The sequence below is a fragment of the Nomascus leucogenys genome, chromosome 21, assembly GCF_006542625.1.
Source record: "Nomascus leucogenys isolate Asia chromosome 21, Asia_NLE_v1, whole genome shotgun sequence".
In the NCBI taxonomy this organism is placed as follows: Eukaryota; Metazoa; Chordata; class Mammalia; order Primates; family Hylobatidae; genus Nomascus; species Nomascus leucogenys.
Genome location: NC_044401.1, coordinates 67,431,015 through 67,450,048, shown reverse-complemented (window position 1 = coordinate 67,450,048; position 19,034 = coordinate 67,431,015). Strand labels below are relative to the sequence as shown.

Genomic DNA, 19,034 nt, shown 5'->3' with positions numbered 1-19,034 from the left:
TCAGCCTCCCAAGTAGCTGGGATTACAGGCACCCAACACCATACCCAACTAATTTTTGTATATTTAGTAGAGATAGTATTTCACCATGTTGGCCAGGCCGGTCTCAAACTCCTGACCTCATGTGATCCACCTGCCTCGGCCTCCGAAAGTGTTGGGATTACAGCCACTGCGCCTGGCCAAATTTTTTAAATTTTTTATAGAGATTGTGGGACAGTCTCATTATGTTTCCCAAGGTCATCTGGAACTCTTGCGCTCAAGTGATCTTCCTGCTTCGGCCTCCCAAAGTGCTGGGATTTCAGGCGTGAGTAACCAGGCCCAGCCTCTTAGGGCATGCTTTAATCCATTTCACTGTGACAGTAGGTCTGCATCTCTTCCTTTTTCTTCTTAGGTAGGTTTCATCTTTTTTTTTTTTCTCGAGATGGAATCTGGCTCTGTCACCCAGGCTGGAGTGCAGTGGCACCATCTCGTCTCACTGCAATGTCTGCCCCCCAGGTTCAAGCACTTCTCCTATCTCAGCCTCCCAAGTAGCTGGGACTACACGCATGCACCATCACCCCTGGCTAATTTTTGTGCTTTTAGTAGAGACAGGGTTTCGCCATGTTGGCCAGGCTGGTCTTGAACTCCTATCCTCAGGTGATCCACCCTCCTCGGCCTCCTAAAATGCTGGGATTATAGGCATGAGCCACCATAACTGGTTTTGTGTTTGTTTGTTTGTTTGTTTGTTTTGAGACGGAGTCTCGCTCTGTCACCCAGGCTGGAGTGTGGTGGCACGATCTCGGCTCACTGCAACCTGTGCCTCCTGGGTTCAAGCGATTCTTCTGCCTCAGTCTCCCGAGCAGCTGGGATTACAGGCACCTGCCACCACATCCAGCTAATTTTTGTAATTTTTGTATTACAGGCATCTGCCACCATGCCCGGGTAATTTTTTGAACCCCCTGGTGGATCACTTGAGGGATTACAGGCATGAGCCACCACACCCGGCCCTTTTCTTTAAATACTGCATTTTCCTCTCTGTCATGTGGCCGAAACCATCTAATTTAAGTCTCCCTGTCCATATTCCCAAACTGAGGACTCCAAAAGATTCACACAGTTGCCTTCCCAGTTCCTCTTAGCCTGTTGCTGATTATTTGAGGATGTGATTAGTGAGTAAATAAATAATACCCGAAGGCAGTCGTAAGCAGCTTTGCAATTAAACAGGAGTCCCTTGTCTTTAATTGGGGCTGAAACCAGAGGAGTTTAATTGCTTCTTCACTCTCCATCTGAGATCCATTGAGTAAAACAGGATATTGGAAAATAATCGTGACGTTGTTCTAAATCCTGGTTCTGCACAGTATCAAGTAAATAACCAAGTTTTCTGGTTTTAGATGAGTGATTGTTAGGTTAAATCCCTGATGGTTCCTGGTACAGCCTGCATTTGATCTTCCTATTTCATACTTTACCCAGGTACTTGATTAAACATGGGATCTTTGAACTGAGATCCAGCAGCATCCATCACATTGTAAGGTTTCTCTGCATGTATATTGATTGCAGAGTACTTTCCACAAACCAGAACAAACTGTATTTGAAAAAAAGATTTGTCACCTTTATCCGTGGAAAGGAAAGAGGGAGATAGTATTGGCCATGGCATAGCAGACAAACATGTTTATTGTTATGGCTCTTCAGGTTGCCATGGGTGAACCAATGCACATAGAACATGTAGCACACATCAGGAATGTTGTCATTATTATAGTGTCTTGTATCTGATAACACTGCTTTGTAAAATGTGTTTAAAAGTCATTAGCTTTAAAGTGTTTTTAAAACTCTTGCTATAATTAGATAGTAAATGCCTGTGGGTACATAATTGCAGTGCTGGGTAATAGACTGACTTGAGATAGCGGAAACCAGTGGGGGCATGCAGGACAGTTCACAGGACATTTCCTGGCAGGTGAGCCAGGGCAGCTTCATTGAGGGGTGGAAAACTGAGTTCACACCCTTAAAGGTGAGTCTGAGTCAAGAGCAGAGTTCTATGGAAGGGGTAAATCTGACAGGAACCAAAAGACAATTCTATATAGGAAGATGTGTTTAGATGAATGCACTTAGGTTTCAGGGAACACAGCTCCACTCTGGCCAGCTAAGTGAGGGCAGATATTGTAAGAGGCGAGGGGCAGTCTCATGACCACACGAGTCAGGTCAAGCCAGGCTTCATGAGAACTGGCCTTGGGAAGTTGCCAAGGACCAAAGTAGTTTCTTCATCTCTCCGAGGCCTCATGGTTTCTGTGATCTTTGCGTCTCTCCATGCCAGTCTGATTCTATTCTGTCTCTCAGACCACATTCTCTGTTTGCCCATGGCCCAACCTGATTGTCAACCCCAAGTGAATACATCTTCACAAGTCCACAATCAATGATGATGGATCTCCTGTGTTTCCTAATTCGAATTCTTAGCAAAAAAATAAATAAATAAATAAATAAGAGAGAGAGAGAGAGAGAGAGAGACTGGCCCAGCCCAGCTGCGACTGAATTCTCTTTAATTTGGGAGACCACCCTTGATCAGGCTCTAGAAGGGCAAAGTCATGTGGCATTTTCCTCTCTCAAACGTGACCACATAGGTCTGCTCCTTCTCCAAGGGCAATTTCTAGAAAACTGAGATGGGTGAGATGTGGGTAAGGAAGAAAATGAAACCAGCCAAGTATAAATGATCAGACAGGGCATCAGGCTAGAGTAGAGGCAGAATTCTGCCAGAGGGGAGAGAGAAGAGCTGAAATGCCCGTGGAGTACACGTAGATTGTGAGTTGAGTGTGTGATACTAGGGAGGCAGGAGGAGTTCATGGGAACCTGAAGGAGCAGGACTCACTCACATGGGACAAGTCTCTTCAATGGCTCCAGGAGGGCCTTATTCTCATCCTGCCTGGGGTCACTGGAGCCCTGCCCTTGAGTGTGCAACCACATTGTATATTCACCACACCAAAGCACCCAGCAGCAGGAGTTATGAGTGCTGCATTGTGGGGTTGACAAGCCCAGTTATTTCATATTGGGACTGTTCTAGGAAACTGGTAACAAATCACTGTTTCAGCAGTCTGGGAAGTTCATGAGCCCTGATGTAAAACACAAGAGAAAAGGGTAAAAATTGTATGGTCTGTGTGAGAAGGGGTTGTGTCAACTTTGTGTCTTTCACAGTGCAAGGCTCAGTGCTTTAAATGGAGTTGGTGTTCAGAAGTGTTGTTTGGTTGAATGAATGGAATTAAGAGAAGGGAGTGAAGGGGCAAAGTATTAATAAATGGAAGAGAAAGAGCCACAGCAAGGAAAATGAGAGAAAAGAGAAGTTCGGATGAGAAAGGAGATAGAAAGCTGCAGAAAGGGAAAAGATACATTTGGTGCAAGGAGGTATAAGTTTCATTTCATTCATTCATTCAGCCACTAGTTTTTGAGCACTATGTGCCAGCCACAGGGCTAGGTCCCAGGAATATGGCAACAGACGAGTTAAACAAAGTTACTGGTTTCATGAAACCTACCTTTTGTTGGAGGAGGTAGAAGGTAGACTCCTAAAGAATAACTAGTTGTTCAAAATCACAAATTGTGATAAATGAGATGGAGGAAACAAATGAGGGGTTGAGAGAGAGACCCTCAAGGCTGGAGAGAGAAGAGCTTCCTTAGACTGTGTGATCAGAAAAGTCTTCTCAAAAAACTTAATTGCCTTTTTTGGAAGAAGGAGCATTCTGAAATAAGGAAAAAGAGAATGCTGGGAAAGCTCAGTTCCAGTATGAGACATTAAAAAAAAAAAAAAAAAACTATTAACAGTGCAGTTAAACAGCCTCCGTTCTATTCATACAGAGTATTACGCGAAGCCAGGTGTGGGAGCTCATGCCTGTAATCCCAACACTTTAGGAGGCTGAGCAGGGAGTATTGCTTGAGGCCAAGAGTCCAAGACCAGCCTGGGCAACGTGGCAAGACCCCATCTCTACTAAAAAATAAACATATATAAAAAATAAAAATAAAAGTGTAGCAAGCCTGTGTTACCATGAAGTTAAAATGATCAGGCATAAACTAGTTCATAATCTTAGAGATCCTAAGAGTATGAAATAATCAGAAATATAAGGAGAGGAGTAGGCTGGGCACAGTGGCTGACACCTGTAATCCCAGTACTGGGAGGCCGAGGCGGGCAGATCACCTGAGGTCGGGAGTGTTTTTTTTTTTTTTTTTTTTGAGACAGAGTCTCACCCTGTTGCCCAGGCTGGAGTGCAGTGGCACAATCTTGACTCAATGCAACCTCCACATCCTTGGGCTCAAGTGATTCTCCTGCCTCAGCCTTCTGAGTAGCTGGGATTACGGGTGCATACCACCATGCCCGGCTAATTTTTTTTTTTTGAGACAGAGTTTCACTGTTGTTGCCTAGGCTGAAGTGCAATGGCACGATCTTGGCTCATCGCAACCTCTGCCTCCCAGGTCCAAGCAATTTTCCTGCCTCATCCTCCCGAGTAGCTGCGATTACAGTCATGTGCCACCACTCCCAGCTAACTTATTTGTATTTTTAGTAGAGACGGGGTTTCTCCATGTTGGTCAGGCTGGTCTCAAACTCCCGACCTCAAGTGATCTACCTGCCTTGGCCTCCCAAAGTGCTGGGATTACAGGCGTGAGCCACCATACCCAGACAAATTTTTTAATTTTGTAGAGACAGAGTCTCGCTGTGTTGCCCAGGCTCGTCTCAAATTCCTGAGCTCAAGCAATCCTCCCACCTTGGCCTCCCAAAGCGCTGGGATTATAGGCGTGAGCCACCATGCTCGGCCTTGGCTTGTCTTTACTGCTGTTAAATCGAGGTGAAATGTTTTTCTAACTTACCACAATTATAGAGCCAGATGGGGATAGAAGCCAGATTTGCACCTCTGTACTTCTGATTCCAGAGTCTTTGCCCTTTCTATTTGTTTTCTGCCTTCGAGTGCCCCTCACTGGGCTCAGTCCTCTAAGGAGGTTGCAAAGACAGAAAAGGTTTCTCTCTTTTTTTTTTTTTTGAGACAGAGTCTTGCTTTGTCGTTCGGGCTGGAGTGCAGTGGTGCGATCTCAGCTCACCACAACCTCCATCTCCCGGGTTCAAGCAATTCTCCTGCCTCAGCCTCCCGAGTAGCTGGGACTACAGGCACACGCCATCATGCCTGGCTAATTTTTGTATTTTTAGTAGGGGTGGAGTTTCACCATGTTGGCCAGGCTGGTCTTGAACTCCTGACCTCGTGATCCGTACGCCTTGGCCTCCCAAAGTGCTGGGATTACAGGCGTGAGCCATCGCACCCAGCTGAGAAAAGATTTCTTTTTGTAGTAAAGCCCTAAACTGCTTGGAAAGAGGCAAAAACTCTCATCACTCATCTAAACTCCATGAAGGCGGGGACTGGATTTTTCTATTATTTGTCCACAGTGCACACAGCAGACACTCAACACATATTCATTGATTCAGTCAATCAGTGTATTTACAAAAACAGAGTCAAGCACAGTTTATTCAACTGGAAACTTTAGAAGGTGCTTAAACAAGACAATGTAAATGCTTGGGTGAGCATCATTAATGAGTGATGTGACCCATTGGGTGACAAAAGGAAGCAGTTGGGTGTGGCCAGGCACAGTTCAAAAGCACTTTTAAATATTTTCCTTTATTTAATCCTCATATCCAACCTCTGCATTAAATTGCAGAAAGGTCAGGCAGCTAATAGAGGAGTTGTGACTCAAATCTATATAGGGTGACTTGAGGATGGCCACTACTCCGTCCCACTTAGGGACTATGTATGTGCAAATGTTCAGGTAAATGCAAGTAAGGGAATGTCATGGTGGAATGGAGTTCTCCTGAGAAAAGAGAAATGTCACAGTGTGTTATGAGCAATTAGGAATTTGGTAAAGGATGCCTGAATGTCACTGTCCTATAAAAGACTGAGCCATGGAAACATACACAGCCTGCCAGACGGGATGTGTGACAATCACTTCATTATTTGCTTTCCATCTTGAAGCTTTCTGCAAGTAATCACTAAGCAATGATTTTTTCCGTGAGACAGGAATGCCATCAACCCAATGAACAAGCGCATCTTGAAGTTGCTTTTCCAATGGTGGTGGTGTTACTGATTTGCTGTAATCCTCTCTTGTGCTCTCTCACAGGGCCTTTCTCATGATCAGCAACACACATTTGCAGAGAGCTTTGATCCATACTCCTCTGCCCCCAACCCTGAAAAGCATCAAGCTGAGAAGTCAGGAAGCTAGGGGGTCGTGAATTTATTGCTAATTGTATAATTCTGGTCACCAAGAGGAAACTTTCTGAATCCAATAGCATTAGGGCAGAGTTTCTCAACATCAGCACTATTGCTATTGTTGGGGGCCTTCCCGTTCATTATAGGATGTTCAGAGCACCCACTAGATGCCAGTAGCAGCCTCCCCGACATATAACAGTCAACAGTGTCTCCCTCCAAATATTGCCAAATGGCCCTGGGGTAGAGGAGTGCGGAGGGGGCAAAGTTGCCCCTGGTTGAGAACCAACCAGGGTTTAGAGATACAAACACCCCTGTGTACATATGTGCACATATGGCCGTGGTGCATATAGTTACCTTGGCACAGAGCTTTTTTTTCTTTGGTTTTTGCTTTGGGGTTTTTCTCTTTCCTGTTGTAGGTGGGGTTTTTTTTGTTGTTGTTGGTTTTTGTTTTTGAGATGGAGTCTCACTCCGTCACCCAGGCTGGAGTGCAGTGGTGTGATCTCAGCTCACTGCAACCTCTGCCTTCCGGGTTCTAGATTCTCGTGCCTCAGCCTCCTGAGTATCTGGGATTACAGGCTCCTGCCTCCATGCCTGGCTAATGTTTGTATTTGTAGTAGAGACAGGGTTTTATCATGTTGGTCAGGCTGGTCTCGAACTCCTGACCTCAAGTTATCCACCAATCTCAGCCTTCCAAAGTGCTGGGATTACAGGTGTGAGCTACTGTACCCAGCCGAAAGTGGGGGTTTTTGCTAGTTTTTTTTTTTCTTTTGTTTTTTGTTTGTTCTTAATCTGAAGTAGAATCTTTACTTTAATCTTGACTCCTCTTTTTTAGCTCTGTCCATTTTATAAAACCTTTCCAAAGAGTTGATTACAACTGCTAACACTATTTTTGACAAGTTTTTGTGTGTATCTTTTTTTTTTGATACAGGATTTCACTCCGTCACAGGCTAGAGTGCAGTGGCATGATCATAGCTCACTGTAACCTCTAACTCCTGGGCTCAAGGGATCCTCCCATCTCAGCCTCCCAGTAGCTTCAAGTATGCCACCATGCCTGGCTAATTTATTTTTGTAATTTTTTTGGTTTGTTTGTTTTTTTTGTTTTGAGACAGAGTCTCATTTTGTTGCTCAGGGTGGAGTGTAGTGGTGTGATCTTGGATCACTGCAACCTCTGCCACCTCCTGGCTATTCTCCCGCCTCAGCCTCCCAAGTAGGTAGGATTACAGGTGTGTGCCACCATGGCTGGCTAATTTTTGTATTTTTAGTAGAGACAGGTTTCGCCATGTTGGCCAGGCTGATCTCAAACTCCTGACCTCAGGTGATTTGCCTGCCTTGGCCTCCTAAAGTGCTGGGATTACAGGCGTGAGCCACCATGCCTGGCCCAGCTGCTAATTTTTAAAATTTGTACAGAGACAGGGGTCTCGCTATGTTGCCCAAGCTGGTCTCAAACTCCTGACCTCGAGTGATCCTTCCACCTTGGCCTCCCAAACTCTGGGATTACAGGTGTGAGCCGCCACACCCAGCCAGTGCAACTGCTAACATTATTGAACCACTACTGTCTGTTTGATACCCTGCTAAGCATTTTACGTGTATGTTTAAAGTTTAATCATCAAAATAAGATAGAGGTTGTATTATTCCCATTTACAGATGAGAAAACAGAAGTACAGGAAGTTAAGTGACTAGACATGGATTTCAGTGGTTTTGAGTGAGAGAGTTGAGATTTGGACCCAGGCTGCCTGACGCCTGTGTTTGCTTTCTTGTTTAAGATGCAATACTCTCTTCTTTTTTTAGATGAAACCTACATCATCACTGTGTGCCGCTTCAATTCTTGATCTCAGAATTTTGACAGATGGGGCAAAATTTGATCTATGAGTAAAAAATCACACTCCTGTACTTTGAAATTACATGCTTGTGTACAGTTAGTGGAAACAGTTTAATCGCGGGACATGTGCATGAGAGCTGGCACTAACTGTGGACATATATGTCTTTCTCTTTTTACCACCAGAGTGTCTCTATGTATTCCCCTGCCAGTGGAACTACCGTCCCGATCACTGCATGTACGGAAGCAACTGCAGAGAGGCTGAGCATGAAGGTGTGTCTGTTCTGCATGGAAACCGAGGCGTCTACCATGATGATAAGCAACCAACGTTCAGAGCGCTCTACGAAGCAATACGGGATGTAAGTGCACCCTTGCTTCTGTTAGCAGATGTGCTTATCAGCATGAAGCAATATCGGCGCTTTAGTCACCTGTCCCTTTGAAGGCCAAATATTCCCAAAGCATAGAGTTATACCAGTTATTCCCAACCTCAGTCACGCTCTGTCACTATATCCTCTTGCCACCTTGTACTATGTCATATCTACTTGACTTATTTCCACGTACACCATTCATTATCTTTTACTTAACTAAATTTACTTTAGGAGGAAATTTCTGTTTTTTGTTTTTGTTTTTTGAGATGGAGTCTTGCTGTGTTACCCAGGCTGGAGTGTAGTGGTGGGATCTTGGCTTACTGCAACCTCCACCTCCTGGGTTCAAGTGATTTTCCTGCCTCAGCCTCCCAAGTAGCCGGGACTACAGGCACGCGCCACCATGCCTGGCAAATTTTTGTATTTTTAGTAGAGATGGGGTTTCACCATGTTGGCCGGGCTGGTCTCGAACTCCTGACCTTAAGTGATCCACTCGCCTCAGCCTCCCAAAATGTTGGGATTACGGGTGTGAGCCACCTACATTAGGAGGAAATTTCATGTCACAAAGACAGCTTCTTTGCCTTTTGCCATAGTGGAAGGTAACACATAGGATCAAGATTAGACAATAAAAAGAAAATGATATTATTCAGTTCTAGCTAAATACGTTGCCTAGTTGCCAGCTCCAATCTGTTACTCAATCGGGGTCAAGGTGTTCAGTTAGGACAAGGAGCCAAACTAAAAGTAACAATCAAGCCTTTATTTGCTTAACTGCAGAAGTGCATGCAAGTAGCAGAAAGAGGCCCTGACTCCCCAGTCTTCCATTTTTCCCCGCCAAAGGGTACAAGATAAGAGTCAAGTACATACAGCACAGATGGCAGGAACCTTCTCACTGCCAAGGGGCACTGAAGAAAAGGTTCTTGGCTGGGTGCAGTGGCTCACGCCTGTAATCCCAGCACTTTGGGAGCCCAAGGCGGGTGGATCACGAGGTCAGGAGTTCGAGACCAACCTGGCCAATATGGTGAAACCCTGTCTCTACTAAAAATACAAAAATTAGGCTTGGCACAGTGGCTCATGCCTGTAATCCCAGCACTTTGGGAGGCCAAGGTGGACAGATCATGAGGTCAGGAGATCGAGACTTTCCTAACATGGTGAAATCCCGTCTCTACTAAAAAATACAAAAAAAAAAATTTTTGTGGTGGCGGGCGCCTGTAGTCCCAGCTACTCGGGAGGCTGAGGCAGGAGAATGGCGTGAACCCAGGAGGCGGAGCTTGCAGGGAACTGAGATGGCACCATTGCACTCCAGTCTGGGCAGGAGAGCAAGACTCTATCTCAAAAAAAAAAAAAAAAAGAAGGTTCTTGCCTCTTTATGGACTCGAGGGCTAGGAATGGGAAAAGAGAGGAGAAAATAGGGTAGGAATGCAGGTATGTGTATGAACATGGCTGTCTGGAGCCCTTTATGCAACTTTCTCAAGAAAACTGCAACATAGTAAGACCCCATCTGTACAAAAAATTTAAAAAATAAGGGAAGCCTCATGCCTGTAATTTCAGTGACTTGGGAGGCTGAGGCAGGAGGATCACTTGACCCAGGAGTTCAAGGCTGCAGTGAGCTATGATTGCACCACTTCACTCCAGCTTGGGCAACAGAGCCAGACCCTGTCTCAAAAAAAAAAAAATTTCATGACACAAGAAAACTATATGAAATTCAAATGTCCGCACTGGTAAATAAAGTCATATTGGGAACCAGTGATACCTGTTCATTTATGTATTGTCATTTTTCTTTTGGTGGAGATGGGATCTTGCTTTGTTGCCCAGGCTGATTTCAAACTCCTGGCCTCAAGTGATCTTCCCATCCCAGCCTCACAAAGCGCTAGGACTACAGGTCTGAGCCATCATGCCTGGCCATTTGTGTATTATCTATGGCTATGTTGGCACTATAATAACAGGATGATTAGTTGTGACAAAGGACATATGGTCTACAAAGTCTAAAATATTTACCATCTACTACTTTACAGAAAAAGTTTGCCAACCCCTGACATAAAACATGTAGAATTTATTAGACTTTGTTGTTAAAGATCGAATTCTCTCAATTTCATGAACAGGCTTTGGTAGAAGTGAGGTAGGGGGTAAATCCTGTAACATAGTAACATTTTTTTGTGTACGAAAATGTGCATTTGCAAAAAAAAAATAATAAAACATTTAAGGCCCAGCACAGTGGCTCATGCCTGTAATCCCAGCACTTTAAGAGGCAAAGAAGTGAGAGGATTGCTCCTCAGAGGAGTTTGAGGTCAGCGCAGCCAACATAGTGAGACCCCATCTCTATAAAAAATAAAATCGGCTCATTGTGGTGGTTTATGCCTGTAATCCTAGCACATTGGGAGGCTGAGATAGGCAGATCACTTGAGGTTAGGAATTCAAGACCAGCCTGGCCAACATGGTAAAACCCCATCTCTACTAAAAATACAAAAATTAGCCGAGTATGGTGGTGCACGTTTTTAATCCCAGCTATTCGGGTAGGCAGATCACTTGAGGTTAGGAATTCAAGACCAGCCTGGCCAACATGGTAAAACCCCATCTCTACTAAAAATACAAAATACAAAAATTAGCCGGGTGTGGTGGTGCACGCCTATAATCCTCAGCTAGGCTGAGACAGGAGAATTGCTTGAACCTGGGAGGCGGAGGTTGCAGTGAGTCTTGATTGCACTCCTGCACTCCAGCCTGGGTGACAGAGTGACACTCCATCTCAAAAAAACCAATTAATTAATTAATTAAACAGGCCCAGTACAGTAGCTCATGCCTATAATCCCAGCACTTTGGAGGCTGAGGCGAGGAGTTCAAGACCAGCCTGGGCAACATAGTAAGACCCTGTCTCTGAAAAGACAAATTTAAAAAAAGAAAATAAATGAAAAAAAGAAAGTATGCATTTGCTAGGGAGAGTCCTGGAGAATTCCAACTCTGAAATTCCCAGAGTTGGCTGAGCGTGGTGGCTCACGTCTGTAATCCCAGCACTTTGGGAGGCCGAGGTGGGTGGATCACCTGAGGTCAGGAGTTCAAGACCAGCCTGACCAACATGGAGAAACCCTGTCTCTACTAAAAATACAAAATTAGCCGGGCGTCGTGGTGCATGCCTGTAATCCCAGCTACTCGGGTGGCTGAGGCAGGAGAATCTCTTGAACCCGGGAAGCAGAGGTTGCAGTGAGCCGAGATCATGCCATTGCACTCCAGCCTGGGCAACAAGAGTGAAATTCCATCTCAAAAAAAGAAAAAAGAAATTCCTAGAGTTGACTTCTGTACATTGAAAGTGTTTAACGTGCATCCAAGCTTTTTCTTCTGCATTTCCTGCTGTTTGGTTTTCAAAGGCTGCGTGATTTAATTACGCAGAAAATTTGTTCTGTGCTTAATGATATCCTCACATTTAAATATTCAAACACTGACTCCAGGGGCAAACTCATTCAGGAGTACAAGCAGAAGTTAAATAAGTACACAGCAGCCATGTGTCTGTCAGAGCCATTCTTGGGTTTCTTTTGTGATCTGTCACCCCTGGTTTGGAGTTGAGCAGTTGTGGTTCTTGAGTTACAACTCATCTTGTTTGTTTTCTGGGGGATCAGAAAGAGGGCTGAACAACTTTGTTTCATAAATGATTCTGCTTAGTACACTCCATGATTTTCCTCAGTTGGGCCTAAAAATACAGTTTTCATTCAGGCATTTCAATCAGAAAAATCACTAACCCTGACCCAAAATGTGAGTAAATATAAAGAGACTCCATCATAAAAGATGTATTTCCCCATTGTCTACAATGCTGTGAACCATTGTGTAGTGGGTCAGAGCTTGGCTTTGGGCCTGGACAGACGGGTTCAAACCCCAATTTTGCCACTTTCTGGTGATTTGCCATTAACTGTGGCCTTACCTCACTGGTCCTCAGTTTTTTCATCTGTCAAGTGTAGATAATAAGATGATCTACCTTAAACAAGTGTTATGAAAATTCAACAAAATGATAGTCTTTACACTTTTAGTACAGAGTCTGACTTACAGTTTGTGCAATAATTAGAAGTTGTTTTGGCCAGGTGCGGTGGCTCACACCTGTACAGCACTTTGGGAGGCTGAGGCAGGTGGATCACTTCAGGTCAGGAGTTCGAGACCAGCCTGGCCAAAGTGGCGAAACCCTGTCTCTACTAAAAACATGAAAATTAGCCGGGCGTGGTGGCTCATGCCTGTAATCCCAGCTACTTGGGAGGCTGAGGTTGGAGAATGGCTTGAAACCGGGAGGCAGAGGTTACAGCAAGCCAGGATCGTGCCACTGCACTCCAGCCTGGGCGAGAGGGTGACACTCCATCTGAAAAAAAAAAAGATATAAAGAAGTTGTTTTGATGATAACGATTTCACACTTTCTCTAGCTTTTTCACATTTCTCTCTCTCTTCTTGCTTGTAAACATTTTCTCTATATATATTTTTTTCTTTTTCTCCCTTCATCTGTCTCTGAAAATATTATCTCTCTTTCTCTCTATTTCTCTCTCTGTTTCAGGTGCTCATAGACATCCTAACCTGTGTTGTACGTGTTTGTGTGAAAGGGCAGTGCAGCCTCCCCACAAGAAGGCATCTATCAGATAGACATTTTTGCAGTAATTCTCTTGACAATCATTTATGAAGCATCTATTGTATGCAGGAACAATTCTAGTTTCTAGGAATTTGGAAGGTAATAAGATGAACAAAGCCCTAGTCTTTAAGAAGCATATATTCTGAGGTGGGCGCAGTGGGTCATGCCTGTAATCCCAGCACTTTGGGAGACTGAGGCAGGTGGATCACCTGAGGTCATGAGTTCAAGACCAGCCTGGCCAACATGGTGAAACCCCATCTCTACTAAAAATACAAAAATAAGCCGGGCGCGGTGGCAGGCACCTGTAATCCCAGCTACTCAGGAGGCTGAGGCAGGAGAATTGCTTGAACCCAGGAGGCGGAAGTTGCAGTGAGCCGAGATCGCACCACTGCACTCCAGCCTGGGTGACAGAGCAAGACTGTCTCGGAAAAAAAAAAAAAAAAAAAAAAAAAAAGCATATATTCTGGTGGGGGAAGCCAGACAATACTCATTGAGAAAAAGAAAGAAGGAAAAATTCAGCCTGGGCAACATAGTGAGATGTGTCTCTACAAAAATTAAAAAAAAAAAAAAAAAAAAATTTAGCCTGGTGGCACATGCCCGTAGTCCCAGCTACTGGGCAGGGAGGGGTTGGGGCTGAGGTGGGAAGATCCCGTGAGCTTAGGAGGCCAAGGCTACAGTGAGCTAGGATGGCACCACTGTACTCCAGCCAGAGCAAGACTTTGCCTCTTTAGGAAAAAAAATAATAACAACTGGGCATCGTGGCAAGTGCCTGTGGTCCCAGCTAATTGTGAGGCTGAGATGGAGGATCACTTGAGCTCACGAGTTCAAGGCTGCAGTGAGCCGTGATTGCCCCTCTGCACTCCAGCCTGGGTGACATAGCAAGACTCTATCTCAAAAAAAAAAAAAAAAAAAAGAAAAAAAAGAAAAAAAAATCCTCTGAGATAGTGAAAGGAGTTCAAAAGGTGTAAAAAGAGTGGGCTGATGGGTCCAAAGTCCCGGGCTGGAGAGGAGTGTTCTACCAGCTGTGGGGAGGGGCACCAGGAAGGCTGCTTGTAAGTCCTAGACTTATCAGTTGGAGGCAGCCCAGGGGAAATCTGGGGAAAATCCCGTGAAACAGAAGGAACAACCAGGGGAAAGTCCCGGAGGCGGGAATGAATTTGGTGTGCTGGAAAGACAGGAATGGCCAGATAAGAGCAGAGAGGAGGAACTGAGAGGGGAGAGTTTCCAGGTCACCTTGAACCTTTAGAACAAGGGAGGAGTTGGAATCTCATTCTAATGGCAGTGGAAAGCCCCTTCAGGAAAGTGATAGGCTCTGATTTATGATTTAAAAATATCGCCTTGGTAACGTGGTGGAAGGGATGCAAGAGTGAAAACACAAAGGCTATTTATTGGTGAGACTAATCGCAGCCACCTGGGTGAGCAATGGGGCCAGCATGGGCTTGCGTGGTGGCAGGAAAATGGGAAGAAGTGGCCATATTTGGGATATGTTGTTGAGATAGAGTTTACAGGACTTGCTGATGAATTGGATGAGGGTTGTCGGGGGAAAGAGAGGAATTGAGGGTGATTCCAAGGTTTTGACCTATCCTGTTCCCATTACTGGGGCTACACTGGTGAAAAGGACAGATTCAGGACTGGCCTCAAGGGGTTTATCAATGGTTTAAATTTCAGGGTTAAAGAAAAAGTATCCCAAACCTGGTCTGGAAGAGAACCTTCTTGCATTACATAATACATAATCTCCTTCCGAGAAGAAATTGGCATCTCTGATAAACCTGTGTAAGCAGTATTTCTGATTAATTTTAAAGGATTAACATTTGTTCTAGGAAACCAGACACCCACCTCTCCTGTTAGGCAAGAGTGTACTGATCTTTAACCATTCTTCTTTCATTTCTCGCTAGTCTTTCCATATAAAATGTCCTGAACAAGAGTGGATCTGTGGCTTGATCTACTACCAACCTTTTCCCTTTCAACAAGATTGTAATAAGACTTTGACACATGTGCATAACTAAGTGGTCTGAAAGATTTATTTTGGGATATACTGCTCATAGATGTATTCCATGAAAAAAACAAAAGAATTTTTAAAAATGACAGTGATGATCTCAAAGGCCCAATATTAAGAGGGAAGTAAACAACCACTAATATTTGGTACCTGAATTATTAAAATATGGTCTATTGCCAATAAATTTTACTAGTAATTGTTAAACCCTGAGCTTCACGAGATTACCATAGACATACCCTAAAGTTTCTTCATTAAGATTAAGGGCAAAAAAGATGAAGAATTCATTGTTTTGTTGCAGTAGATTTCAAGTGAGTATTTTGAGCCTTGCTTCTACTCAGCATAAACATGCTATGATATATGGACTTTCCTGTCCTTAGACATGCATCATTTTTAGATTGTAAGACCCTTAAGGACCCCAATTTTTTTTTTAATTTTATTACTATTCTTTTTTAATGAGATGGGGTCTTGCCATGTTGCTCAGGCTGGTCTCAAACTCCTGGGCTCAAGTGGTCCTCCCACCTCGGCCTCTCAAAGTGCTGGGGTTACAGGTGTAAGCCACCATGCCTGGCCTTTTTCTTTTTAAAGAGTTAAAGAAACTGAGGTTCAGAGAGTTTAAATGATTACCTGGGGTTGCACAGCTGAGACAGGATTTTAAGTTAGATCCTCAAAGGTCTTTTCACTTGTCCAAACCTGTGCCTGTGGGCTTATCGTAATTCCTGTGTCATTTCTTAGTAAAAATGATCTGCATTTAAAATGGCATTTCCGTTACTAAATAAACTTTTTTTTTGTCATCTTTCAGTTTCCCTTTCAAGACAATCTCTTTCAATCCATGTATTATCCCCTTCAGCTGAAGTTTTTGGAGACTGTGCACACTTTATGTGGACGAATCCCGCAAGTTTTTCTGAAGCAAATTGAGAAAACAATGAAAAGGGCTTATGAGAAACACGTCATCATCCATGTTGGCCCCAACCAGATGCACTGAATATTTTGTCTTGTTGCAAGTCAATTAGGCATCTTGTGACCAAGGAAATATTAATCTCTAAGCTGCCTGGGTCTTTTTGTGTGAATATTTAATGGTGCTCCATGACTGTTGAGTTTTAAAAACCTCGTTAAATTTTGCCAAATCAGTTGCCCCCAAAAGGGAGTATGCTTTTCCTGATTTTTTTTCTAAAATGCTATTTATCTCTAAGAAAAAAAAAAAAGACTATTATGCATTTAACATTGTTTAAGCAGGTTGAGCTAGTTGTGAAAATAGCTTTTGTGAGCCTTCCAATTCCTAAACGTCTTGAGACCATTTCAGTGGCACCTGAGGTGTTATATTGATCTAGCATTCCTGAGACTCTTTCTGTACAACTGACTCCCCCACACCTGTGTTGTAAAAGTAATACACACTTGTGAAACAGACAGACACACTTGTAGAGCATATGGGTCAAGGGCTCAACATCAAGATTAGATTAGCCATAATCCTATTGACCAGTGGAAAAGATTGTTTCCATTTTAAAGCAGTTCCTTACAACCTTTTTTCTCTACTTTTGCATTTTCCACTCTAACATACATCTAAAACAGGTAATCTCAGTAAAAGCTGGATTTTTTGCTGAGATTTTTATGTGGGAGACTAAAATATTAGATGAGATGATTATGTGTACAGAATTTTATTTAAAACACATCTGAGAGACGCATTCAGATACTTGGGCAGTGTTAAAGGATGAAGCATATATCTGGGGGTATTTCTTCTTCTTTTTCTTTCTTCTTTTTTTTTTTTTTTTTTTTTGAGACGGAATCTCACTCTATAGCCCAGGCTGGAGTGCAGTGGCACGATCTCGGCTGACTGCAACTTCCACCTCCTGGGTTCAAGTGATTCTCATGCCTCAGCCTTCCCAGTAGCTGGGATTACAAGTGTGCACCACCACACCTGGCTAATTTTTGTATTTTTAGTAGAGACACGGTTTTACCATGTTGGCCAGGCTGGTCTTGATCTCCTGACCTCAAGTGATTTGCCTGCCTCAGCCTCCCAAAGTGCTGGGATTACAAGTGTGAGCCACTGCACCCAGCCAATCTGGGAGTATTTCTAAAGAAAAAAATGGTTTCGATTTGTGGAGGACTAAATAATAATACATTTCTATGCAACAATAGCTTCTGAGAGGAAATTCAGGAATTTTTGTGTTTACCGCAGACAAAAACATTTGATATGTTAATCATCAGTAGCTGTGGTCATCTCTCTTTCTTAAACTCTTGGGCAATGGGTGGAAATCAGAGACCAACTTCAAATTTAATGTGTAAAAAACAAATAGTTCAGCTGCTTCTATTGGTAAGAAAATTCAACTTCCTACCAGCCTTAGAAAGTTCTCTTTAAACAATTTCTTTCCCCCTAGGGTTACCAAGCTGGTCCATACAGGTTTTATCACCTCACTGCAAGGAGGAAGTTGAATATTCTGTTCCCTACGGGGATCTGGCTTAATCCCTAGCTGCTCATATAGTTGGTATCAGCATAGCAATATTTTGCATAATGCTTTATTTTTCTCAAATGACTATTGCATAAATGATCTTGATATTTGCAACAGCCTAGTGCATTCAGTAGGGTCCTGAATCATCTCTATAAGGTAAACAAGGAAATTGTAACACAAAGAAATAAACATATTGAATATAATTGCTATTCTGTAAGACATACAGTCTGTGTAAGATGCATCTTATTTACAGAGACATTTTTGAAAATTAAAATATTAAATATCTTTTGTTATATAGAGACAATGATCTGAAAGTATAAAATGAAAAATATTGTCTTGTTGATGTAAACATGATATCCTTATATATATTAGAATCCAATAAGATATCATGGGCGCAATATTAGCAAAAAAAGTCAGTTTTACCCTGAAAAAAAAAACAGATATGAAAATCTCAGCATTACACAGAAATGTTTAGATGTCAATCAGTTTTGGTATGCAGCATTATTATAGCAGTAACAAATTTAAATCTAAAATTTTAGGGTAATACTTTCCTTCTGATCAGTTGCCCTGTGGTTATTTTTGTTAAGGAAACTACCGATATGATGGGAAACTCTTATTTTTGCTGTTATATTTTCTTATTTCACTACTAGAGGTGACATCATTATTTTGTAACTTTAGTACTAGGCTTTCCATTTGTGGTATGGACACATATGATATGGAGCAATTTTTGAATTGTCTTTCGCATAAGGGAAATTGCATCTTATATACCCATAAATTGGGTTTTAGTGAAAGAGCCAGGATGGAACATAATTTCCTAACTACCATCCCAGTTTCCTTTCTACTTGTTCAGAATGGCCAGTGAAACACACAAGTGGCACTCAGATTTGTTGATGGCTCACAAACTCAAAGAGGTTCCTTCCCTCCTTTGGTAAGTCCCACAAAAACATCTACTGTAAAGACTTGAAATGCAACGCCTTTCTTTTTTATGAGAGCCAAGTTTACCCACAACTCTCAACTACCGGTACTGGTCTGACTGTGCAGAAAAGGGTTGCCCACAAAGGTCGATGATATCACCCTAGAACATTCTAGAATGATGAATTTTGAGAATGTGAAACCTTAGAACGTCGTGTGGTTGTGTGCCTTGGAATTCCTGTGCTGTATCCTGAAATTTTAGCTGAATTTGGCAGAGAATTTAGAGAAAATTCGCTTTTCTAATCCTTGCTGCCTGAAAGTGCTAATTATTGTCCATAGCTAGGATATTACCATGCAGCAATATTTTCTCTGCCTTTGATAATTCCCAGCAAATTACTACGTTAACCACCTTTGAAATCCAGGAGCCACAAATTTTAATTCAGTGGCCTGCTAAAACATTCACTCTCTGTTCTAAAGTTTGCCAAAGGTGGTGCTGCCCCATATGCCACATTGAATACTGGGAAGGGCCAGGCGCGGTGGCTCACACCTGTAATCTCAGCAGTTTCGGAGGCCGAGGTGGGTAGATCACGAGGTTAGGAGATCAAGACCATCCTGCCAAACACGGTGAAACCCAGTATCTACTAAAAATACGAAAAATTAGTCGGGCGTGGTGGCGCCTGTGGTCCCAGCTACTCGGGAGGCTGAGGCAGGAGAAT

At 43.2% G+C, this 19,034-nt stretch overlaps 1 protein-coding gene across 1 annotated transcript in view; it reads left to right on the top strand.

Moving 5' to 3' along the window:
* GXYLT2 (glucoside xylosyltransferase 2) overlaps positions 1–17,699 on the top strand; it is an 87,186-nt gene extending 69,487 nt beyond the window's left edge. Inside the window, exons 6-7 of the mRNA XM_003264899.4 lie at positions 8,197–8,369; positions 15,762–17,699. Coding sequence (XP_003264947.1) covers positions 8,197–8,369; positions 15,762–15,944 — 356 coding nt within the window. The 3' untranslated portion in view covers positions 15,945–17,699. The remainder of the gene's footprint in view (positions 1–8,196; positions 8,370–15,761) is intronic.
* Positions 17,700–19,034: the final 1,335 nt, after the last annotated feature.